Source organism: Anticarsia gemmatalis, chromosome 6 (assembly GCF_050436995.1).
Source record: "Anticarsia gemmatalis isolate Benzon Research Colony breed Stoneville strain chromosome 6, ilAntGemm2 primary, whole genome shotgun sequence".
Classification (NCBI taxonomy): Eukaryota; Metazoa; Arthropoda; class Insecta; order Lepidoptera; family Erebidae; genus Anticarsia; species Anticarsia gemmatalis.
In genome coordinates this window covers 1,211,064-1,236,957 of record NC_134750.1, presented here as the reverse complement: position 1 = coordinate 1,236,957, position 25,894 = coordinate 1,211,064, and the positions used below count along the sequence as shown (strand labels likewise).

Below are 25,894 nucleotides of genomic sequence, written 5' to 3'. Positions count from 1 at the left end.
TATTGTGGGAATATAAATCAAATAGGTAGCAATTGCTTCTTTTGAGAAATAAAACTGTGTAGTACGGTGTACCTAGATAATCCGATCATTAACCTACACAAAGGTCAACGAACAAAAAATCCAAACTAAGCAAGTACCTATGCCTATTACCCACAGATTTTGCTAGGTACCTTTGCAATCGATTAAGTTGATCATCTTTCATTAATATTGTCATTTGTGAGAACGTACTGCATCTTTTTTGTGAATGCAGTGGATGTGTAAGAGTATTTTGATAAGTAGTAGGTATGTATTCGTAATAAATTGTAATTTGTATTTGAATAGTATATTAAAACTTTGTAAGACAGATTTTCGGGATAAACATTGAAAAACAGAAATAAGTTTCAATCATCATTTATTTTCATTGAGATACTGATAACTTATTGGGAATGTGTTTAGTCGACCTCCTCGATGGTAGGTCCGGCACCGCCACCGGGGGCCGCGCCTCCGGCTCCGGGAGCACCGCCGGGGAAGCCGGGCATGCCTCCAGGCATACCGCCGGGCATGCCGCCGGCACCCTGGTACATCTTCGTGATGATGGGGTTGCAGATACCTTCAAGCTCCTTCTGCTTGTGTTCGTATTCCTCCTTGTCAGCCAGCTGGTTGGAGTCAAGCCACTTGATGGTGTCGTTGCACTTGTCGAGGATGGTCTGCTTGTCGGTGTCTGAGATCTTCTCCTTGAGCTTCTCATCCTCCATGGTCGACTTCATGTTGAAGCAGTAAGACTCGAGCGCGTTCTTAGCCTGGATGGTCTCCTTCTGCTTCTCGTCCTCGTTCCTGTACTTCTCAGCCTCGTTGACCATGCGCTCGATCTCCTCCTTGGACAGACGGCCCTTGTCGTTGGTGATGGTGATCTTGTTCTCCTTGTTGGTCGACTTCTCGACGGCGGACACGTTCAAGATACCGTTGGCGTCGATGTCGAAGGTGACCTCGATCTGGGGCACGCCACGTGGCGCGGGAGGAATGCCGGTCAGCTCGAACTTTCCGAGCAGGTTGTTGTCCTTGGTCATGGCACGCTCACCCTCGAATACTTGGATGAGTACACCGGGCTGGTTGTCGGAGTAGGTGGTGAAGGTCTGAGTCTGCTTGGTAGGGATGGTGGTGTTGCGCTTGATGAGGGTGGTCATGACACCGCCAGCGGTCTCGATACCGAGAGACAGCGGGGTCACGTCGAGCAGAAGCAGATCCTGCACCTCCTCGGACTTGTCTCCGTGCAGAATGGCGGCCTGGACGGCAGCGCCGTAAGCTACGGCCTCATCGGGGTTGATGGATTTGTTCAGCTCCTTGCCGTTGAAGAAGTCTTGGAGGAGCTTCTGTACCTTGGGGATACGAGTGGAACCACCCACAAGTACGATGTCGTGGATTTGGGACTTGTCCATCTTCGCGTCACGGAGGGACTTCTCCACGGGCTCCATGGTGGATCTGAACAGGTCGGCATTCAGTTCCTCGAAACGGGCCCTGGTGATGGATGTGTAGAAATCGATACCCTCAAACAGAGAGTCGATTTCGATGCTAGCCTGGGTGGACGATGAGAGAGTTCTCTTCGCCCTCTCGCAGGCGGTGCGGAGTCGCCTGAGGGCCCTCTTGTTGGTAGCGAGGTCCTTCTTGTACTTCCTCTTGAATTCCTGGACAAAGTGGTTGACCATGCGGTTGTCGAAGTCCTCTCCTCCCAAGTGAGTGTCACCGGCGGTGGACTTTACTTCAAAGATACCGTCCTCGATGGTCAGGATGGACACGTCGAAGGTACCGCCGCCGAGATCGAAAATCAGGACGTTACGTTCTCCACTACCCTTCTTGTCAAGGCCGTACGCAATCGCAGCAGCAGTCGGTTCGTTGATAATACGGAGAACATTCAAGCCAGAGATGGTACCCGCATCTTTTGTGGCTTGTCTCTGAGAGTCGTTGAAGTACGCTGGAACCGTGATTACTGCGTTCTGCACCGTTTTGCCGAGGTAGGCCTCGGCTGTTTCCTTCATCTTTGTGAGCACCATAGAGCTGACTTCCTCAGGGAAGAAGGTTTTGTCTTCTCCCTTGTAGGCGACCTTAATCTTTGGTTTACCACCATCACTGACAACCTCGAAAGGCCAGTGCTTCATGTCAGCTTGGACGGTAGCATCTTCGAATTTACGGCCGATAAGACGTTTGGCATCTGTAACAAGCAAACAACAACATTGTAGAGATTGTTCCAAAATCACGAGGTTGACTTTTGCTTTTAAGATATCCTCAGAATACAATTATCATTCAATATGTTCAGAGACTCTAGTCTAGTATATTGGGTATCATCATGAAAACATTAATACATATTCAAGTATCAAAACCGTTTGCACATTAACCTTTAATGTCTTACAAGTTAACCTTGTAGAGCAAGGGATGACTCATCAATATTTTAGTGAGAACGTGTAGAACGACATAAATAATAAATGATATGGGGGTGTAGTCATCAATAGTGAAATTATGAGTGCCAGCTGTGTAATATATGAGTCACTACGCCTACAGTTTTAGGCTAAAATTCGAGTTTAGATAAGTTGCTTTGTGTTAACTGCCTACACTACGCCGACTATGATTTTAGCTAGAAGGTAGCAAGTAATAACTTATTGTATGTAGCTACTAATTACGCGAACCGAATGAAAAGGATGTTTCGGAATACTATTCCAATAGCTTTATGTACTAACTGGATCCAAAGCATGACTAAACATAAAAAAAAGCTAGGACAGAACTAGGACTTAAATCGATTCGTTTTAGGTTAATACACTCATGTTCGCAATTTGTGACTTCCGTCATTTACATTGAAACTTGCATCCAGTCTATGCATAGACGCAGGCGATTAACCTAGCCCTATCGATCACTGACCTATTTCAGTTCCTGCCTCGTTACGTAGGAAGCAGGAGTCGTTGACCCTGAACAAACGTGCGGGACCACACGTGACTCACGTGTTAACCAAATTATTCGTTTAGTAGATAATGATATGAAATGTTCCCAAAGCGTTGAAATACCGGCTATCTAAGCCGGCGTCGGTTTTGTAACATGTGGTCATCGGTTTCCGGCGGCATTTCTCACCATGTTACTTATCAATGAGACCTTAGTGTGGGTGACGTAATATCTACAAAATGTTACGATAACAAATAGGTACCTAAACCTAAACATTGTAACCACGTTGTCCGTTCTACAGAATTGATACTTGAACATGTGGAAGGGTCGCAACTCGCAAGCCCTAGTTCTAACCTCTAAGTTAGAGGGTACGCGTGGTAAAGATTCTTACCGAAAATAGTGTTGTTGGGGTTCATCGCCACCTGGTTCTTGGCGGCATCACCGATGAGGCGCTCGGTGTCTGTGAAGGCGACATATGAGGGCGTGGTCCTGTTGCCCTGGTCGTTGGCGATGATCTCCACCTTACCATGCTGGAAAACTCCCACGCACGAGTAAGTGGTACCCAAATCAATACCTACAGCGGGTGCTTTAGCAGCCATCTGAAACAATAAAACTTCGTGTTAAAACCGGCTGAACTTTGTACGACCTTAGCTTGCGCTAGCCGAGTCGGCATAAAAAACTTGAGGTTATATTCCGCCATTTTGATGGCAGTATAAATTATGGGAGACTACTCCCACGTGGGATATAATAAAAAGTGGTCGAGGAATTCCACCATATCTCTCAATTAAACGCTATAATGTAGCCCTAGAACCGACTTATAGCAGTAACATTCGACGGAAATTACTTGGGCGGCCATTACAAGAAAAATCGATACGGTGCGGCAACGGAAAGTTCTCGAATGCGGTTGTATTACACGAGGAAAAAACGCGTCGAAAACATAAATCACACCGCATTTGAAATATACTAATACGTATCCTGTAATGGAATTGTTACAAGGATATTTAACCACGTGCAAAGTTCTAGCGGAACAAAGGCTGTCACTGAACAATTATTACACAAGCGTTCCTACATACTAACCTCGTATTTCATAAATTTCTTTACGAATATAACACGAAAACCCTTAAAATGAAGTTAGTTTCCACCGACAATATTTATTTGTGACTTGATGATTTCCACGCTTCAACGTATTCGGACAACGATAGAATTTAGACACTAATTTGATAATTTTGATACAATATCTAAATACAACACAATTTAGAACACATAAAACGTTAAATAATTGAATAAAAATGTGACTTACTTTGTTATCTTTTGTATAATACTATCTCAGTCGTTGACTTGATAAGTCGTAGAGCAAAAACTCAGCAAAGGTGCGCGATTGACGGCTTCTTTTCACGAAATAAACTGGCGCTGGAATTTCACCAAAGAGTTTATATGCGTCGTGATGCGTCACTCGACGTCACTCGGACTTTCTGGAATATTCTTGGCTATCGACCAATAGCATTCGCTCCCTCGCAGCGTGCTTCACGCTCATTGGTCGAGAGATGACATCTGCAGAATTTTATGTGAACAGATGTAGGGTTATAGTGATGTGAAAAAGACATAATGTCGATAAGTTTTTACTATTGCGTCATTAAATTTTTAGTTCTAGAATTTACTTTTTATTTTTTAACTTAACCAATATGTTTTCCAGCTACAACTTCTCATGTTTCAGTCGTAGGGAATTAAATATCGTTGCTCCTGAAACTTCAATTAAATGGATACCACAATATTTGCCATAATACTAAAGTCTAGTGGATTCTATTGGTCAACGTCTAATATGAAACTTGCATTCAAATTCTTTATTTTATTACATTGATTGTGTTTTTATTTCAAAGTTAAAGGAGGTTGTATTCCTTTCATACAAATACATTCTAATACAATGACATCTTCTTAGAATTGGTCAGAAAGTTATTAGAACCCAATTCTAATTAGAAATGCAACATTCTAATAAGTATATTAATCAATGAAATATATCCCGTAACAATTACATTCTTATAAATAAGGGTTTATATAACAAGCAATGTAAGCAAAAAAAGCGTTACTTTCTAAAACCAACTGAAATAAGGCCATATTCATCTTAGTTTTGAATAATTTTACGAAAAAACTCGTAACATAAACGGGTTTTCTTTTTTCAAGAACAATAAATGTAAAAATTTATGAATCATCGATATAAAAGACTAAGCAACAACGGCAACGTCACTAAAATCGAGAACTTTTTTCTCGGAGTAATGTTGCAAATAAGAAAATATATAAAAAGAAGATTAGACATTGGTATTAAATTCATTTATTTTAAATATATATATTTATTTGATACAGAAAAATAAATATAATTTTGCTACGGGATACATTTCTTAAATTTATACTACTTGTATTTATGTAGAATTTATGCACACGGAGTAATGCTGCCACCTATTGTGCAATTAGTGAATCATAGTAATCTTTATTTCCGTTTCCATGACGCACGACGGTACTTGAATGAATTGAAAGAGCGTGAACCAAAGTTCAACTAAGTCACCAAATATTGTAGGTCTACAATTTCAAAAACGAATTGATCAAACCAACAAGAGGGTACTCTTGTAACCTTTAAGCTAATTGTGATAATCAAGATTTCATTTCCTAAACTTTAGTAGACTAACTTGTTACTAATGTAAATTTTTTTAAAAACAAGGTAAAATAAATGCTTGACATGCATACATAATAATGTGTAAATAAAGTTTATTGTATTTGTTGTACTTATATAGCTCTTACTTTATTTGCGGTCGATTTTGATAACCAGAATACCTAACTACCTTACCCATCTATACTAATATTATAAAGAGGAAATACTTAATAAATAAGAATGAAAAAAAGAGCGAATGTCACTTACCCGTGTCGTAACATTTCGCGATTGGTAAGTCATTTAATTAATTACTCTACTAGGTATATAATTACGAAAATTATTAGAAATCGTAAGAGCGCAATCAAATTCTACGAAATAAGAAATGCAGGCTAGGTATTTACTGGTCTCTCTATTTTTACCTAAAAATATTTGAAAATAAAACAAAGGCTTTAAAAACATTCTATATTTTTTATTAAAAACAGTCCAATACAAAGAAATAAATAGAACAATCCTAAATATTGCAAACATGCACACTATAATACAACCTTTTTCACACAGGAGACGTTTCAAGAACAATCTTGTAATTTCTTTCTTAATTAACTGCCAAAGGGAGAGAAATAAGGACCGATTTTGATCAGTCTATGTTCATTTGAGAGTTTAGAGTTTCTGACTGACGCCTAAAAATTCGGCCTTTATGCAGTTAGCTATGAAAGAATATCATGTCTTTACTTATCTTACAAAACACCGGGAACCACACACATAATATCCCACTTCCAGAACAAAATAATTGTCAATTGACGCAATTTTGAACCATATTATGCCAAATGAACAGGAAAATTAAACAATTGAAAACTAAAATTGTACGATATAGGTATTAATGACACTTATTCTTAAAAATAAAACATTTTTTGTACACAGTTATTATTTCGCGAATTGAATCATAATCAAAACTTCAAGGAATGGGTGTCTGAAAATGCTATAAAAATTTTACGTAACCTGACACTCTTTTTAATCCATCATCTGTGTTTATGCGTATTACCATTTTTTAACCTTCACAACAGAATACTCAAAAAATCACTCAATTTTAAAAGTCACTAAAGTTTCACGTGATTTGTAGCCACAGATAATTATTTGAGCGTAAATTATCATTGAGTAAGGTGTCAGTATCCCGTTAGTAATGACATTGTGTAGTAGATTATTGTCAGATTACAAGAGGGCAGTAGAAGCACTCCAAACCATCTCGTTTATTCCCCGCTCGTACAGCATAATGTGACTAGAACTAAGATTGGACTTCGGATCTAAGTAGTTGCTTACATCATTCACTTGGTGATATAAAAACACATATGACCTTTTCTCATTGCTTCCTTATGTGATAATTAATATATTGCTTTTTTTGCTTGAAGATTAACGCGGTTTATGCAGTTAGCATTTAATTATGTTTGTAACCTAAGATTATTTGGAATTTACTTTGTGTAAATGTAAAAATATTACTATACCTACCTAATGCGTACTTTTTTTTAAGAAACTTTTTGGTATAAAATAGGTAACTTATAAATCTTGATCATTGGGCGATTTTAGAAATACAGTAATTCCTTGGTATATAAATATTATTTTAGGTTAATAGTAGTGAAATTTTTCATTTTTGATGGACTACCTTCAGCCCGCGACTTCGTTCGCGAAGATTTCCCGTCGTAAAAAGTGTCTTTTGTGTCAATCCAGGCTATAAGTATTATATGTGTACAAAATTTCACCCCATACTTCCAGTATTTTTTAAGAGCAACATACATAAATCCATCCATCCTAACAAAACTTTTGCATAATATTTTGTGTCAAAAATTGTCGTCAAATAAAATCAGGCAAAGGAAACATTATAGTCAGGCCGTAACAAACGTGCGAACTACGTCATAATCAAAAGAATGAAATGAATCTGACAATGCGTAAGTGCGAGCGAGAGACTGCGATAGAATGACATGACTTCGTTCACACGTTTGAAATGGCCCGAGTATAGTCTTAAATCCAGTTAACAATGTAAGCAACAGCACTAAGTCCGTCTGTCTACTAGTGTGCAGTCGTTAGCATCATGAGATTCTGAAGTAGCTCTGGTAGGCGAGCCCGAGCGACGTGGTAAGGAACCACGCGAACGAACACCACCACGTCGCGAAACCGAACACACCTTTGTACACGTCTACTGTGAATACCTGTGGAAATAAAAATATATTAAAATTATGACTTGAATTTTGACAATGTCCATGTCGTGTTGTGGCTAAGCGGGGGTCCGGAGTTCGATTGCTATTCTCTACATAATATTTAAGAGTAGAAATCTAGTAATAAGCGTTGCGACTTAAGATTAATTCTTAAAATCGAAGTTGCCTTTAAAAAGTATGAAAATACTACTTTAAATAAATTTCCTAATTATTCCATGTAGTGAAAAAATTGGAATGTAATATTTAACATAGGCAGTAGCATAAACATTTAAGAAATTAGATATAAAACAGTCAACCAGATATAACAGAAAAATCCATTTTAAAGTAGTTAAGTTTAGCATTTTTAACTAAAACACTTATTCTAAAAGGACTATTTGCCTAATAAAGGACAAATAATACGTTAATTTCTGTATCAACTCACCATTTTCAAATTCTCCCAAGCCATCTGGAACTGTTCAATGCCATCTCCTTCGATACTAGACGTGACGTCCACCGGCCTGTCGTCAGCAGTACACATTTCTTGCGTCTCATAGAACAGGCCGGTCCACGTGTACCCACCAAGGGTCTTGTACATGAGAGTCAAGTAGAGACACATCACGATGGGGCAGATGTATTGTAGCGCTACTACGCATAGGTAGTAGAATACTGACGCGATCTGCGAAAGAAGAATGGAATAATTGTATCATCATCATCCTATCAGCCTGGATGTCCACGGCTGGGCATAGGCCTTCCGCAATGATCTTGTTTGTAATATGTTGTTGTTTTTATGTGTATTATATGTGACAATCTTCAAATGGTGAATTTGAATTCAATTTTGTTAGTTTGCAGAAAAAAAAATCATACTCCAATTAATTCTAACTTAAAGGTTCTGATAAAAGTAGCTTTTTAATATAATTTCTTCACTTAGAAACAAGCATGTTCACTATACTTTAATTTCTATTAACAAACACGGAACTCGTGAACTCGTCAAACAAAATGAAATACGCGAATCACACAATTTTGTTAATTGTTTTAAACTTATTACTCATGATTCCAGTACGCAGTTGTAGAAACGTTTTCTTGACAATAATCTAACCATTGCGCCACAGAGGCCGTACTCGTGGGTCATAATAATTATTAGATTCGATGAAAACTGACCTTCTTCTGTAACTCAATGTTAGTGATCCGCCCAGCCTCCTTCTTCTGCAGCGAGAGTCGTCTCTGCGCCATGTCGAGGTAGGCCTGCAGCTGGCGCGGCATCAGCGCCACGCGCACCAGCACCGTGGCGCCCACCAGCGCCAGCCGGAGACTGTCGTACGCTGATGACGTCATGCTGGGAGATAAGGAATATAATTAGAAATTTATTTGAAAATTTGCCTAGCACGTTAAAATAGGGTGCATTATACGTGCTAGCAACGTCGAGTAAATACTATAACTACGATTACCTTTTACGGACAACTCTTTGAGAGCAACAAAAGTGAGCTCCATGAATTTGACTGTCTGTGGTAGCAGTAAAATACGTTAGGTATATTTAAATGCGACTCGTACCAATGTTTTCACTCATCAGTGTTTTCTATTCACAATCTAGCTTGCTTACTCCCAGCTATATTGAAATCTAATTTGACAAAGTCTGATAAAACGTTGTAAATCTAGTGGAAAGAAAAACAAATGTAAATTTTTACTCACAGTGGTTTCTCCATTCCGCTGAACACTCTTACAGTGAGATAATGTCTTGTGATGGGTCGTATCCACAACAATACTAGAACGAACGGCATCGCGAAGTTGAAATTCAGAAGAAGGGACTTCACTTTGTTCTCGCCATAATATCTGAAAAATAACCAATGAGCAAAATAATATTTTTATGTTTACAGTGTAAGACAATGTTGAATAACATTTCGCTATATTAATTAAATTTAGATACTTCTCAGAAAAATAAGGTCTACAGCCTACAACCCAGAACTCTCATACAAAAATATGTTCGCATAAATGTCTTATTTTTCTTCATGTTGCAAAATAAAGAGCAAATAAGGAGATATACACAGTCCCTGTCGACATAGTAACATAATGCAATGAACGCAATTAGCAACAACATACTCTCCATTTTAGCAAGACTATGTTAATTTCTAGCCATAGACATAAATATACTGCATAAGTCAAAGTAAACCAAAGGTTTTGTCTCCACATTTTCTTATGTTAAAGTAGATGACATACTTGAGTGAATCCCAGTGCATCCTGGCGACTCGGAGACCAGGGAATGTGAACAGAGTACCGATTATAGCTGCCCACACCGCAAAGAAGAACTTTAGTATTAACTTTGAAGCTGGACCTCTGAAAACAAAATATACAATATAAATAATAATAAAAAATATATTTTAGGTACTATAACAGTGTCAGTGATAATGATGGTACCACTACACTATATAGATTCTCTAAAGAAACAATTATTTAATGATTTTATTTTGTGGCTATTAATTATATTATGTTCTTAAATTCCGTCCATTTCTTGGTATGTGAAAATATGTTATCTTAACAATATGTATGAAAACTGTTATTTTCAATCAATTGATCCTTTCTCCCAGCCTATTTATTCTATTTTTATTTAGCAACACTTGGTAACACTTATTGCATTCTTTCGTCTTATATTTCAGGGTTTCTCTATTATATTTGGGCATGCTGCCAATTTACAATTTAATCAAGACTTTTGTAGGACAGGTGTGTCTGTACTTTTTACAAACTATTCTCTACAATTTTTATGCAAGATTTTATGTAGTCCCATCTTTTAGCAGGTTGGGTATCTATATTGGTTTAATTATTGCATTTTTTTTCTTTTGTGTCGCGGGGAATTTTAGAACCATACAAATTATTGTTCCATGTGGGAATCGAACCCACGACCTCTCGTCGCAATGGTAGTGACGTGGCGACCACTTTAACCACTACGCCACAAAGACCAACATTGTAACATTATACCAACAAGTGGACATAGGTAGGTAGGATGTCAAGAAAAGCTAGGTACAGATCTGTATTTTGCTAGCTATGGTTTACTACTAAGCCCCCAGAAAGTTAGCACCATTCATTAGCGATCATTACACCCTTATTTTCTATCCCATAACATTCCCACTGCTGGGCAAGATTCAAACATTACCTTATCACAACAAATTGGTTTAGTGCACAGTCAATAACCTTGCAACCCTATTAGCTTATAATTTAAAATTTACACTTAAATACATAAGTCTATACTTACACAGAAGACAGCCCCTGGTTTTCAAGGAACTTAGAAGCATTCTCATAGAAGCTGTCATAAGCAGGGTCTACTCCGACCTCCAGGTTGGACTCGTCTACGATCAGCACCATCATGGCCACTAGGAAGAAGATGCAGAAGGATACTATGCATGTTGACCTTTCACCAATTGACTCTTCACTCGTGAAATACTGCTTTGTCAAACTTAATAAGATTTTACTGTATATTTGTTAAGGAAAGCATTCTATAGTGATACTAAATAGTGTTCTAATCTAGTGTTGAGCTTGTTCCAATCAGAAAAAAATAAAAACATTAATCATGGGTCTGATGAATGCATAATGATTAGATCATAAGAATCATGGTCAAATCATTATGTATTTGATACAATAATTAAACAAATAGTATTGTAAAAGTTGTGAAGATTCTACAAATGTGATGTTGAAAGAAATAAATAAGTTTTCACTATTTAATTTGCTTTTCGCTTCTCTATCCAATTTTAAGTATTAGTCATATATCAGAAAGTAAACTTTTCAATATCAAAACCTTAATTAAGATTATTACTGTTTGTTATTAAGTTTTGATAATTCAGTTTTATGATGTCATAGTTTTTATCTATTTTATTGTAGAGTAATGGTGACTTTTAATATAAATTTTATGCAATATAATGCATTTGTAAAAGGATACAATGAGAATAATACAACTAGGAGACACCACACCATACTAAGGTTGAACTCATCCTTCAGTGGGAAGATTGAGGTGTAGATCTGAAACATAAATAATAACTCATTAGTTTCTAAACTAATATAAGCATAACTAGTAGCAATTGTAGAGTTATACCAAGCTAATTAAGGCTTAAATTGAATTCATCCCATATGGAATTATTTAATCCTTGAATTGCTACAATGTGCTGTTAAAATGCTTATTACCTCGGACATAATATACACAATCAACGTGTACAGTGAAAAGTCCACGATCCACACATACTCAGTGTAAAACCTCAAGTGCACCACATCTAACGCCGTCACGGGCGCCGTCTCCAACTGGATATCCAGGCTCCTTGGAATGTGGAACGTCTCCGGCTTCCCGTTCGACTCATTTTTACTCCCCTTTTTACTCTTCGAAGTATCTTTAGGAACCCCCGCCAAAGTCTTCAACTCACTATTAGTAGGATACAAATATCTATACAACCCCTGAGAACATAATAACCATCTTGCAAACGAATAATTTCCCAATTTTTGTATCACTGATACCATAATCAGTGTTATAACTAACTGAGCGCCGAGAAGAGCCTGCAATTGAAATAAAATGCAATGAAGTGAAGAACTCGATACTGCATCTATCTTCAGACCAATAAATCAAATTTACACACCATTTTGCCTCGATTTTCATTCACATTTAAGTCTATTCATAGTCTAATTTTAATAAATTATTTTCGTTTCAGCTAAAAGCATAACCTCAATTCGTTACTCCCACACATTATTACACGGAATATTTTAAAACAATACTGATTATACTGACATTTGAGGAGTAGACAGATTTGTCCGGTTATTTTCAGTGAGAGAAAAAAGGACAAAACAAAGGAACAGCTGTCAGTTTCCTACATTTTATTTTGGTTCATGTACTCCTGTTTACGGAGATTGTATGGGTTATGGCATGCCTAATAATTTAGTAATATTTTGTATTCAGAAATAATTCTTGAGATTTTAACAAGTATTAAGATTTTTATTTTCAATAATCCAAATATTTAGCTGAAGCAAATGACTTATTTTGAAATATTAGTGTGTTTGTTTTAAGCTTTATTTACTTTTAACTTTCTTTGTAAACGCTCCATGTCTAATCAATTGGAAGAAAGAGAAAGCAATAGACAAAAAGAGATAAAGTACTTATAGTGTTGCCTTGTAATTGTAAACTGCCCAAATATAAGGATTAATAACAACATACAATATTCTTATTACGAAGTGCTTTAAAGTTTTGTAGCTTAACACTTAACAGCCCATTATTTTTAATAATAATAAGGAAAAGTTTACATGGAGGTCGAAAAAACTTCTTATACTTGAAACAAATTGCTTGATGCCTGATCATCTTACTCCAAAATTAATGAGAATTTAAGCATGTTCATACTAACGATTACCTAAATCCCTAGACTAACTCAATAAATTTTACAAGGGGATTTAAATGCAAAGTACTATCATAAAAGGAAACAGTTCCCTTTGAGCTGGTATCTCCGGCCAGAAGTCCGCGCCGCGTTGCGCACTGGTGACTAATGTACGCAAGGCATATTCATATCGATTGATTTGTCTGCACAAGTAATTTGGTTTCGTCGCCGCTAAAGTCTGCTCGCAGACTAGCGACGGAGCCTCTTTCTGGAGTTGATTTTTTTGATTTTGTGTTGTGCATAAAACCGTGAAAGATGGGGTCGTTGTTTCGGAGTGAGGAGATGACATTATGTCAACTATTCTTACAAAGTGAAGCTGCATATGCCTGCGTGTCTGAACTCGGAGAGTTGGGACTAGTCCAGTTTCGTGACGTGAGTAATCTTTATGATTTCCAGCCATGTGGACTGTGTTATACGCCCCCTATGAGTTCGGTGACATTCCCTGATAAATGAACCACATTTTCTTAAGTTTTCGATAGACATTGCTTTTGTAATAGGAAATCGGTGACCTCGTTTCCCTTCGATCGTGTTTCATGCCCTGAATTCGTGATATGCCGACTTATCTGTCTCTGATTACATTGATTTTGTATAACTACCTAGGTTCCTATATTTGTCGTTCTAGTATTCCTATGAACTGAATAGTACAGATACACTTTTCTATGTTTATTCTTTACTGTATTTTTTTACACTGTATATTTGTACTGTTGTTCTTTAAATTCAATTTGTTATTGTATTTATACCACATTCTATTGTTCTGTATAATCCAATAAGTAAAATTTTTACAAGTTTATTTTCTAAGTCATTGATACTCATATCAACTATCATATCAAAACTTGATATAGGCTTAAGGGCAGTGTTTATTATAATGTACTCTTTTACTAAACTAAACTATATCATAGTACTATTACTTATTCTGTGACTATATTAATGTTAGTTCTGTGTTTATATAATTATTAGTCATAAAACCACACCACAAACAGGTATTTTATTAACCTGTGTTAGATGACTGAAATGTATTTTGGTTTTCCTGATCATTTAGGTATTATTGAGGCACTCAATTTATTATAACTTTATTATTTATGGACAATTCTTAGGACCATTCTGCTGTTTCAGGTAAAGGTAAAAATTTATAACAATTGTAATGGTTATGTTATCCATATGATGCATTCAAATATTTGTAAGATAGCTAGCTAGTGTAGTACTGTAGTTAGGTAAATCAAGATAGTTTGTTAAGCTTGGTTGATTGAGATTTTGTGAGGATAGATGTATGAAGGTATGTTCATAACTATCACAAAAAAACCACTGTACAGATTTTAATGAAATTATGTTCATTGATAATTTATAACCAAGATTAGCATGTAGTATACTTGTTACCATGTGAAATGGCTTTATACAGATAAACTCGCTACTAGAAGCTTGTCTATATGTATCTAATATTCTTATTGAGATCTCATCTCATCACAGCTGATTGTTTTGTTGCATAAAATTAATCTCTTCTTGTGTAATGTTATGAAATAGACAATTTAGGACAGATTCTAACATTTAGATTGTAAATAGGATAAAAAAACTGCTCTATTATCTTTATCTATCTTTGATTCAAATTACATAACCAGACACAGATCACATTGAAGATGTCTGGTAAAAAGGTCAGGTTTAGTCTTTGTTACCAGTGGTCTTGTATGACAGGATGTATGGATGTGATTAAGAGAATGGAAGTTTGTAAGGATCATTCTAAATTCTGTTCCTTGGCTGCTGCCTACCCCTATGAGAAAAGGTGTGATATTATGTTTGTATGTATGTATTACATAAGCAGTACCAACATAAAAATTAAATGAATGATTCTAAATCATGTGATTGATTAAAGAAATGTGATTGTCATTAGTAATGATGGATGAAGTTAATTACTGTGATTATGGGCTATTGATAAGTGAATGATAAAGTTTTTTGTTGATATGCCTATTGGTTAAAGAATTTAATCTGTAATTTTAACTGCTAGGTTACTTAAAGGCTTGTTTCACCTGCTGATAAGGACCAGTTAACCAGAATAGCAACATATTTTTCTGTTAGTCAAAAGACATACTTTTTTGTAATCTACATTCTAGGTTTTATCTCATTTGTTTTTAACCCATTACTGTCCCACTGCTGGGCAAGGATGGTGCTAGGCCTTGAGTCTTCCAGTCAGGCAGAGGTTGGAGATTTTGCATGCTTTTAAGAAATACATTTAAAAATACATAGTTTTTAGGCATGCAAGGTTTTATCACAATGTTTTCCTTCACCATTGAAGCAAGTGATAACAGTTTTTCACTGTAATAACTATTTAAGCTAATATAATCAAAATTATGCTAAAGATGGTCTTTAGTATACCTAGCTTGAAATTTAAAAGTATCATTAATACTAAGTGTTAGAAAGTGTACTGGTAATTAAAACTAGAAAGTATCAAACACTTGCACACTTTATGCAAGTAGGTATCATAATTAAATACTAGATATGTTGTGTCTCTTCAGCCAGAATATACTATTACTATCAAAAGCATTCATAAAATAACTTTTTGTATACATACCTAAGTAAGCAAGTAGGTTCTATTCTTAAACAAAATAAAAACTTGTGTGAACTACAGATAATTCGTGTGAATTTCCTTATCTGGTTTGTTTCACAAGCAAAATGCCTTGCCTTGCTTGAGAAACCCTCTGCTCTGCAAGATTTATTCATACAACATAATTTTAAGAATACAAATTGTCTTTTAAGGACAAGAGATACATTTATTTTCACATAGAGACAAATAGACACTCAATCAATTACTTTAACATCTTAATTTATTAGTAAAATAACAACAAGTAGTGGGTTTATCCTTACAGCACAAAAAGCAATGATGTAACAAGATAAAGTGCTTAGTAAATATTCAATGAGGTGGCTGGCATTGTACTTGTTTGATACAACTCAATACACTTTCAATACCTACACTATTTTTTGTAATAATGTTGAAGTTTTAAGCCAGTGTTTACTTGGTTTTTAACACATACACATACATTCAGTACTATAGTTGACTCTTAAAATGTTGAAAAATTTTGGATTTGGACAGAGCTCTTGGCACTGACCTAAGTTATGAGGCATTAAACATATTACACTAGCTGGTTATACATATAGTATTATAGTTGAAATGTTAAATTTTGGGTATGGACAGAGCTCTTTGCACTGACCGTTGTTATGATCATTACACTAGCTGGGAGCAGTTATTTTCTCTGTCTAACTGTTTCTTCTTTCTTGCTGTGTTACACATTAGTGTTACTCATTAAGCATCGTAACACCAGACGGCACGGATCTTTTCAGTGATTACAGTAGAAAATAAGATAGATAGAAATGAATAAAACAGAAGTCCACAATCCGCTCAGCAAACACTGTCTGTTGAGGCTAAGCTTAGCTATTTCATGGATCCTCGGTTTATCTTAGACCTTTGTAGTTGACCAGGTAAAACCCATGCTATTCTGTTTCGTGCCCGACTAAACCTACGACGCCATTAAAACTGTCGTAACTATTTTAACTGCTCTACCATTATTACGTTTAACCTTTGTCATCGAAGGTCAATGATTATACCATCAAACTAACATTACTATGTGACATAACATCTATGTATAAAAATATACCAAACTGTAAATAAATTCGTACTCAATTTATATTTATTACGATCGATGTAACATTGGAAACCAATTGAGCAGTAGTTTCTCTTTTGATTAATTCTGTACATGCATTTGCGTACGCGCATTGAACAATAAGACCAGGGTTGGCGTTGTTGCGTAAATTGCAAAATTATAATGGCGAATAATGCCTCGATGATTTTATACCAGCTTAAGTGTCAAACTACTTAAATAAAAAACAATGGATAAGATTTTTTATGTTGATATTTTCTTCTCGTGAATCCAGCTCTAAAATCTTGACTTTCAGTAACTATATTCTATAATGTTATTTTACCAATGGAATGAAATAAAATCTTTACAATAGTTGCCAAAATCTTTCTACGTAATTAACGTGGAACAAACTTACACTTGAAATAAAAATTTATATAATCCATAACTTATTTTCTACAAGTTCCAAGATATTTTAAAGTAATTAGTCACGGTAATCTCATTCTCAAACAGACACGTGCCCTGTAATAGAAGAAAACATTTTGCATATCTCAAATATTGTTAAACAATAATTATTTCTAAAATCCTTTTGTTTAATCACTCTAGGAAGTAATTGCTGAGTGCATTTAGTAACAAGCCATTTGTTATGTTTGCGACGTTTACAAAGAGAAATGTAATTATATCTACTGATCATATGACTGGTTTATTTGGTTTGCTTTAGTTTATCTATTCGCTATTGTATATGCTAAAGTTGTTGTTTGTACTCTGCAGTTTAGATGAGAGGGATTCCCTACTAATGGTAGATAGTAAATGATAGCAGTAGCTCAAAGATTCATATCCCTTCTAACTTGATACGATATTCCAATGTGTACTTTACTTATGTTCTGTTTAAAGCTTTGTGTAGTTTTCAACTCACATACTGTTATTGCCTACCCACTTTATCCTTGGCCTCTACCCCAATCTTAATTTATATTGATCTTTCGCCATTTTGATCCTATAAGCTCCTTGCGTGCTCATTTCATTACTCCACCTCTTTCGATGTCTGTCAAGAATATGCCTAATTGCCAATGCTATTCTAGCCTGAAATCCCGATTGCCATCGTACAGCCAATCTTATTATCCTATCATGAGCATGGGATGAACTTACTACAGTTTAGTCCGACTAGACTAGATTTTAGGTACCATCTACCAACATTGCTTATTTAGCTCTTGAGAGCAACTGCCTATAAAAACTACAAAAGAAGTATATTATCTGAAACTGGCACGCACGTGACTGGTTGTGACCCCACCTCTCGCATTCGTATCGAAAACCTATAAATAACAACAAACACTAAGATAGAAATGATACAATCATGTAAATTGGTAAAACGCGTTCCACAACTCGACTTAATTAATTGATTCACGATGACTTTGTTATTTTATTCGTTACTATACAATTATCACGAGTTTAATTGCCAAAAAACCTTAAACTTTGCTGTATTATACCACTAATATCAAGCCCTGTTGATGGATGCTTGACAAAGAAACCTCTTTACAATTACAATCACAGTTGCTTAGTGGATTCCCGTATATGTAATCCCAAATCAAACCTTCCAATATGACGAAAAGCCCAGTATTTCAAAAGCGATCTACAAATCGTCAACATGAGTCTTCTTGAAATAAAAGGCCGTCAATTTCAAGGCTCTTACAAGAAACTATTGAAGCCTGGGAAAACAGGTATTAAGATGTACAGCTATTAATTCTACGTCAGTTGTCCCATTGGAAAGTGTATCTGGACTGTTATCGTTGTTCAATCTGTCTATTTGCTAAGGTTTTAGTACAATCTTAGTGCAGCAGATGCAGCTAATCTAGCTAGATTAAGAGCGAATCGTCGCCCGCATGTATCGATTAGTCTGACCGTGAGCCCCTACGAGTCCTGCGACCTCCGATGTGTGATGAATAGATCTATTATTAAGCACACAGCTTCTATTATAACATAGATATAGTAGTAATTTATATTATTATTGTATTTAGAACTTTAGAACATCTACTTTTTTGCCTTCTTCGACCCGTCCACGCAATGGTTCAACCATTTTCAACTTCTGTAATAATAAGTTTTAAATTAGAGGAAATTAGTAATTTCAAGTAACAAATTGATGTGAGATTCATAAAAAAAGCTAAAAAACAATGATAAGTCGGTATATTACTTACAGTTTCGCATTACAACAATATTATAGCAAAAATCTCCTGTACAGCACTTTACATTGCGTAATTACAACAGCAAATATTTTCCTCCACCAGTTAAACCCAGACGTGAACGCGTTCCAACGCAAGTTCGTCAATGAGGTCCGCCGCTGCGACGAGATGGAGCGCAAGCTCAGGTACTTGGAGAAGGAGATCCGTCGCGACGGCATCCCCATGCTGGAAATACCTGGCGAGTGTCCTGAAGCACCACAACCTAGGGAGATGATTGATCTTGAGGTAAGGAAACAATAGAATCAACTTTCCTGCAGTTAGCAGGTCGTTTTGGAGGGTAGAAATTTAAAAACCTTCGTGGTTTAGGTCGCCACGCCGCTACTTTTGCGTCGGGAGGTCGATTCCCACACCGTACAATTATTTGTGCGATCCAGAAATAATTGTTTGGGGTCTGGTTGTACTTTGTGTCCGTTGTTTGTATGCTTGCAAAAGTCCCCGCGGCAAAAGAGCAATTCTAAGTGCAGTAGTCTTTTAGAAAAAAAATCCTGCAGTTAGCAGGTCGACAGGCAGTTTTACTTGGAGGGTAGAAACTTACAAAGATCTAAATTATTTTGATACTTATATATCGACAGGGCGAGTATCGCTTGATATTAAGTACAGTCAGTATCAAGTGATGGTTAGAGGAAAATAATTCGTGACCTGCCATATTTTATACGAACAGCAAGCTCATAAAATACTAACTGATTGATATTTTTGCGTGACTGTTTCTAATTATCCCCAATTTAACCAACGTAGCTGGATCATTTAGTCGTAAATGTCGTAACAGCATGTCATATTACGATGGTTTTGAGTTCATTGACTGGTTTCATCACATAATTTGCTGTATATGTATTTTGTATTTCAAAATAGTCAATCCATTGGTCTTTTTCTTAGGCAACCTTCGAAAAGTTGGAGAACGAACTCCGCGAGGTAAACCAGAACGCCGAAGCTCTCAAGAGAAACTTCCTCGAGCTCACCGAACTCAAGCACATTCTCAGAAAAACACAAGTTTTCTTTGACGAGGTAAGTTTTTTACACAGATGACCTTATCATTCATGTTAGAGCTCACGAATCTACAATCACCAACTCAATACTTGTTGCCTTCAAATTCTGAAATTAGCGATACGTGCCGAGTTGCCGACGCGCTACACGCCGTAATCAGTAGTTGCCATGTCCAATATACTATAATTATTCACCGATAAGATAGCCCATCAGGGTACACTCTAGTTGAAAATGTGAAATGGCAATGAATATGAACGTATTCTACTCCATATTGTACTGTTTACCCAGTGACGTCAAATACCATGTAGTTATCTCGTACACTGTGTCAATGTTGACTGTGATCAAGATCACTGATGCATATGTATGAAGGGAACCATGTCAACAGACTCCACATATTGATTGGACAGCGTCGGGCCTCGCACTAACTAAATAGCGTGGGTACGAACCTGATTCAATACCGCTGTTGTAGCAAAAAATTAGCTCCACGATCGATGTTTCAATCGTCTTTATGTATTCATTCATATTATTTATTGATTTCCCTTTATTTTTGATCAATGTTTCATTCGATATTATTTAAATTTATTTTAATACTTTCAAGCACAATAACAACAGTATCAAATACTAATTTTATGTTCAACACTTTCCAATTCTTTGAACAATGTTAACATTTCCTTTCAAAGAAGGTCGTGGGTCCTTAATTATTTATTTTATTGAATTATTTTATATCTATATAACAACGAGGGCTTCAGAAGAATAGATTACGAAATTGAACGCTTAAATTCGGTTATATTGTTTGAAATAATGACGGCGTGATGTCAATGTCACATTTTTGTACGTCCATTGTCGTCAGTTGATTGATCGCACGCATACATTACTGTCTGCGCTTGACGTACTCGTGCACGATACGTGAACGATTTCTAATCTCAAAATCCAATTTGTGGGAGGATTTATCGGTGCAATGATTTCATGGCCACAAATCACTAATATCGCACTCGTACCGAATGTGACATTGACATTGCGCGTGTCTGACCTTGACGCCATGTTGGCGTGTGTGTGCACAAGATGGCGGACCCGTCGCGCGAGGAGGAACAGGTGACCCTACTTGGGGAGGAGGGACTCATGGCGGGCGGGCAAGCTCTCAAGCTTGGGTATGCTCATTGATTACGAGGCGCTCGTTGAACCGTTTTGATCTCCATTTAAGTGAATGGAAATCAAAGCACACACATGAGCGTTATTATTTTTACAGCGCTTGTACTGTGACGCTGATTCTGGAGTCTACCGATCACCACTCAGGCAAGCATTGGAGTCGGCCGGTTTATAGTATATCATCAACATAACACCTCTCTTTGACTCTTTGTGTGATGGAATGATAGCTTAGTTGTAGTACCGCAACACCCGGCTCAGACCGACACAGTTCTAATAAGCTTCGTGGTTTACTCCGAGTCCCTTATCGAGCGTGCTAACCAATTGCTGCCTGAGTGAGTTTTTTAATTTTTATTTTGAACTAACAAGGTTTCCGACATGATTTATTTTTGAAGTCCATCTGCGAACTCTTTCAGCTCCCGGAGTCGAGGAGGTTTACAAAATAGTTTATTTCCGTTGTCATAAAGTCATCCACGCTTTGTGTACTTGTCATTTTTATGCATGCCATTATGATTTTATATGTTCATGTTTATGTAGATCACGACGAGACAGAGTCTTATAGAGTATTTATATTTTAGTTTATTATAAACGACACTGTAATTTGTACACAATACGAAGTAGACACAAACTAACAATGCATCGAAGCTTTATAGAATTTTGTTTGTAGCTACGTTGTGATGAGCACAAGCGCAAGCGCGTAGTGTGAGGTGTTTTGCAGTGAGAAGGTGGCGCTACTTTTTTACTACAACAGGCAAGGAAACAGTGTCGTTGGGTGTATATGTCGTATATCGCGTTTGTGACGTCATATGGGCAATGTTTGTCTACATGTTTATGTTTGTCCTCCGTGTAGCACGAGGGTGGTGCCAGTACCACTGAGTCGATGACGCGCGCCCTCATATCCGACGACCCGAACAGACATATCGGCCACGTCCAACTAGGGTACGTATGCGTGTGTACAAACGCACTGGAGTGACACTGACCACCACCCGATACCACCCGATATTACCCGATACTACCCGATACTGCCCGGTGCTGCCCGGTACTGCCGGACACGATACCGCTGCACAAGTGGACTGTGACACACGGTTCAACTGCTACATTCACAACTGGTTCTATTGGTTGCTCGTCTTGCTTATCTAGCTTGTCTTAAATTATATGTCCCGCCATAAATGTTGTATGTTATCTTCGCGGAAGCAACACAGTAATACCAACTGATTATTTACAATATTTACTGAATTCTACGTATCCATATCAGATATTCTGGTGAAGTAACATCGGCGAGTCATGAAACAACGATGTACTGAACCAAAGACGATGCAATCAATCACATTGTTCACACAAGCCTGACAGTTTTATTATTTGACGAAGAATCTCGTAAATATTGACATAGTCAACATGCTGATCCGTAGTTAGTGAGTGCCTTAAACATAACGGCTTATGTGAACATTATCTAAGAACTAATGTTGCACAATGGTACACGTGTAAGTCTTCCTTATAAAGTATAATCTAATTATAAAAATTACTTTAAAGAAGTCTTCCATATAAGAGGCTACTGGTCACTGGAAAGATATAGGTAATATACGATTAAAATTGCATGATAATCTTACCTAATGATGTAAATACACGAGCCGACAAAGAAGAAGAATATAAAGCTACAGAAATATTTAACAATACAACAACAAGAAGTTAACTTGTAGATCTAACTTGTACAGTATCGCTAAACATTTGTGCTTGATTTATTCCCTAGTTTGCGGGATAAACAAGAATCCCTGGAATTCCTGCCTTGGTTAGTAGTGTATATTGTATTTTATATGTAGACGGGATAGACGGTAGTGGTTGGGTATCTGTTATAAGTGTATGGTTGCCGACTGAATGATCACTTGTATCACAGACAATATTGAAATTAACTGACTCTTTTCAATCTTGTCCTCACCACTTGGAGTTAAATGAACATACAGTTCCCTTTAACACCTTCACATGCTTACTAACATTCACTTTAATATCACAGTATTGTTTAATCGAAACAACGTTAAACTTCATGTGCGTTATCAAGGTAACTTGGACTTCAAGAATAGATAATGGAATTAGGTGCGAAACATGTAAATGCTGAACGCGACAATTCGTCATCAAACTTTTCCTATTTTGTGAATAAATATTACTTATCATAAAATGGTGTAATTATATCGTGAGTTTAAATAATGTGTTGTACAAATATATGAGGTCACAGATACGCTCCCTGCATGATACCGTTCACAATTTTATCAGTTTTCACGTAAATAGGAAAGGAATTGATGACGAAGTATTCTTTCAACCTAGAGAATCCTAACAGCGTCTTGGTACGAGTGTCTTAGATAATAATTTATGTTTTTTTCTGTAATGTTCTTAGAATAGTTTCAGACTCGTGTTATTCAATTTAAACCAGTTTAGGTTTAACAGCGGCTTGCCATGTCCGGCGACGGACAAGAGCTTTATTAACTTTAAACTTGTCACTAATTGAGTATTCCAGTATGTGTATGTGTGACGTCACGCGACGAGACTTTGTAATTGAGTCGAAGCCAACAGCCGCTTATCAACGTGTGCCAATATTTAATTAAAGTATGTTTTATGTTCAATCTTACGGTGTGTTAGTAGCGGTTAATATAAGGTTGTGTATAACAAGTGTAGCTAAGACACGTAGTTTCAGTGGCAACCTTGACTCGATCCAGTATGGTTGTGATAAATTTGCCTAGCCTTTTTCAAATGGACACATTGTGTAACACAATGCTGGCTGTCTAACACAATATGGGTCTGTTAGGTATCAATTACGTCATTGAGGTTGTTTCTAAACGACATTGTTGAACTGTACACAGTATCAGAACAGTTACTCGTTAACCTAATAGCTAACTTCATTATTACATGAGTGCTATATAAAATAGTACATCGTCATCGTTGTCACTTTGGATTATTTAGAACAATTTGAAAAGATTTTCTTTTTTGTTCAGAATAACAGGCTATAGTGTTACAATAGAGGACAATCGTTCTTTGTGTGGTCTACAATTAATACTCCGTGTCACACTCACATTGAGTCCATTTCGGAACACATCTGTATATTTATCAGACGCATGTTTTACATCACAATGGTACTTGTGAAACGTTTCAGTTTCTTGACAACCGTCATTGATATCATACAAATCGATAGCGTCATTTCCCACACTATGTTTTTCAAACAAAGAAACAATATTGATATATCCATTCAGAATTTTCCGCTGATATTCAGGATTATTTAGAAGTCGTATCTCGGTATGAAGTTTTGACGCAGAATGATATTACAAACGTAGTGTAAGAGATGTATGGAATACAGAAACACAGACAAGGCTCATGTATGTAAGGTATGGATGAGTTGAATGTAACAGAGAGACGAACATCGTTTATTCAGTTGCGAAAAAAAATTAGACCCATTTATGCATGAAACAGTTATAGGCGCAAAAAAATCTGGAGATCGTCATAAGTAAATGGAGTAAGTGCCATGAGTACAAAATGGAGTAAATCACATACGAGCAAAAAAAAAAAGAATCTGATTCACTCAAATAAGTGATCAGTCTTGGAATTTAAAATGTCTTCCTCTATGACATTCGTCAAATTTATCAGGATTATTTCTCTGATTGTTTTATTATTGGGTCTGTTGTTGTTGAAATTCCGGTATTTAGATAGTGTTTCAAACAAAAACAATAGCTATCGAATGTTTTTAAGATGAATGATAAGAGTTATTCCGTCTGCGGATTGTTGCTATCGCGGCTGCTGTAATCACGACGGCAGCTGGATCTGGTTGTAAATCTTTACGTCGGATTTGCAACGCAAGGTTTCAGATAGGAAGCGAGTTTTGAGATAAAAAATTACGAAACTGTGCTGAAAATTGTTCCTACTTCGATAACGTCAAATCTTGTTAAGTCTGCTGTTTTAAACACAGTTTTTTTTTAATTATTCCCATCCTTGATTTAGTGAAGTCTATTCCTTAGTAAGTTCCTTCATTCAATTATCGAATTCATCATTCAATGATCAACCTGTCAATCTATGTGCTAGAAGAAAGAAGGTTTTGGCTGTTTTCAGCAGTCCTCACGGCTACCCCCTTACTTCTTAAAACTAGTTGCATTCATTTCCACTATTAGTAGTTTGTTTTTCTCAAAAGAAATGGAATGGTCGGTTTACAAAATACCATGCTCCAAAGATTTCGTATACTGATTCTTTTTGTCACATATTTGCAGCGACGCATCAACTCGTAGCCTTGTTTAGTAAACTGCCACTGTATATTTGTGTTTCGTCAATCAACATTGTTAGCACGCTTATTGCCAAGCTATTTGACCCGTTTATACCTGGCATTTGATTTCTTTTCTTTATTTTTGGGTTGTAGTCAAACTAGTCTCAAAGATGCTGTAGTCTTAATGCTGCATCTAAGGGCATTGAGATCTTTCAACAACTCTCAATGACAATAAATGGTCATACATCTTTGAAATTACCAGTGAATGTAAAAGGTTAGTAGTTACGCAAATCAGTACATTACATTCCTCAGTAATGCGTAACAAAATTGTATTAAATACGAAACAAATGGTTCGCCGTCATCTTTGCTAAATTTATTAGACGTAAATTGTGGCTTTTTGTCAGTCTCATGTCTAAAAGATTACATTCATTGTGACTTATGTATGAAAAGCCACGTGGAATTGTAAAGTGGTTTCTGTCTCTTTAGCAATTTATGTTCGTCGCCTGTTGTTTTATTGGATTGGCTAGTACTTCTCTAAGGTTTCAATTATAGATTCGTTAT

At 36.6% G+C, this 25,894-nt stretch overlaps 3 protein-coding genes across 6 annotated transcripts in view; 1 reads left to right on the top strand and 2 right to left on the bottom strand.

The window, feature by feature from the left end:
- Window positions 1-374: 374 nt before the first annotated feature.
- LOC142973451 (heat shock 70 kDa protein cognate 4) lies at window positions 375-4,365 on the bottom strand. The gene is made up of 3 exons (XM_076115137.1): window positions 4,205-4,365; window positions 3,296-3,503; window positions 375-2,185 (listed from the first exon to the last, which is right to left on the bottom strand). The coding sequence occupies exons 2-3, from the start codon at window positions 3,501-3,503 to the stop codon at window positions 432-434; spliced, it is 1,962 nt and encodes a 653-aa protein (XP_075971252.1). The 5' UTR covers window positions 4,205-4,365; the 3' UTR covers window positions 375-431.
- A 1,628-nt stretch (window positions 4,366-5,993) lies between these two features.
- On the bottom strand, window positions 5,994-12,494 carry emei (transmembrane protein 161-like emei). Its single transcript, XM_076115136.1, has 9 exons — window positions 12,336-12,494; window positions 11,893-12,255; window positions 11,651-11,730; window positions 10,970-11,185; window positions 9,940-10,056; window positions 9,415-9,555; window positions 8,887-9,061; window positions 8,171-8,404; window positions 5,994-7,743 (listed from the first exon to the last, which is right to left on the bottom strand). The coding sequence occupies exons 1-9, from the start codon at window positions 12,336-12,338 to the stop codon at window positions 7,624-7,626; spliced, it is 1,449 nt and encodes a 482-aa protein (XP_075971251.1). The 5' UTR covers window positions 12,339-12,494; the 3' UTR covers window positions 5,994-7,623.
- Window positions 12,495-13,187: 693 nt separating this feature from the next.
- LOC142973445 (V-type proton ATPase 116 kDa subunit a 1-like) overlaps window positions 13,188-25,894 on the top strand; it is a 40,357-nt gene continuing 27,650 nt past the window's right edge. The window contains exons 1-5 of one of the 4 annotated variants that reach the window (XM_076115127.1): window positions 13,188-13,493; window positions 19,021-19,200; window positions 19,849-19,977; window positions 21,950-22,038; window positions 22,847-22,885. In XM_076115127.1, coding sequence (XP_075971242.1) covers window positions 13,377-13,493; window positions 19,021-19,200; window positions 19,849-19,977; window positions 21,950-22,038; window positions 22,847-22,885 — 554 coding nt within the window. In that variant the 5' untranslated portion in view covers window positions 13,188-13,376. Of the gene's footprint in view, window positions 13,494-19,020; window positions 19,201-19,848; window positions 19,978-21,018; window positions 21,105-21,202; window positions 21,250-21,949; window positions 22,039-22,846; window positions 22,886-25,894 lie in introns of all 4 variants that reach the window. The other 3 variants (XM_076115128.1, XM_076115130.1, XM_076115129.1) reach the window with 3 other exon arrangements.

Coding starts and splice junctions, on each gene's coding strand:
- LOC142973451 (XM_076115137.1), bottom strand. CDS start 3,503: ATGGCTGCTAAAGCACCCGCTGTAGGTATTGATTTGGGTACCACTTAC. Junction 2,186..3,295: donor CCCCAACAACACTATTTTCG/GTAAGAATCTTT, acceptor TGCTTGTTACAG/ATGCCAAACGTCTTATCGGC.
- emei (XM_076115136.1), bottom strand. Junction 11,186..11,650: donor CTAGTTGTATTATTCTCATT/GTATCCTTTTAC, acceptor ACAAATATACAG/TAAAATCTTATTAAGTTTGA. Junction 9,062..9,414: donor AGCGGAATGGAGAAACCACT/GTGAGTAAAAAT, acceptor CTTATCTCCCAG/CATGACGTCATCAGCGTACG.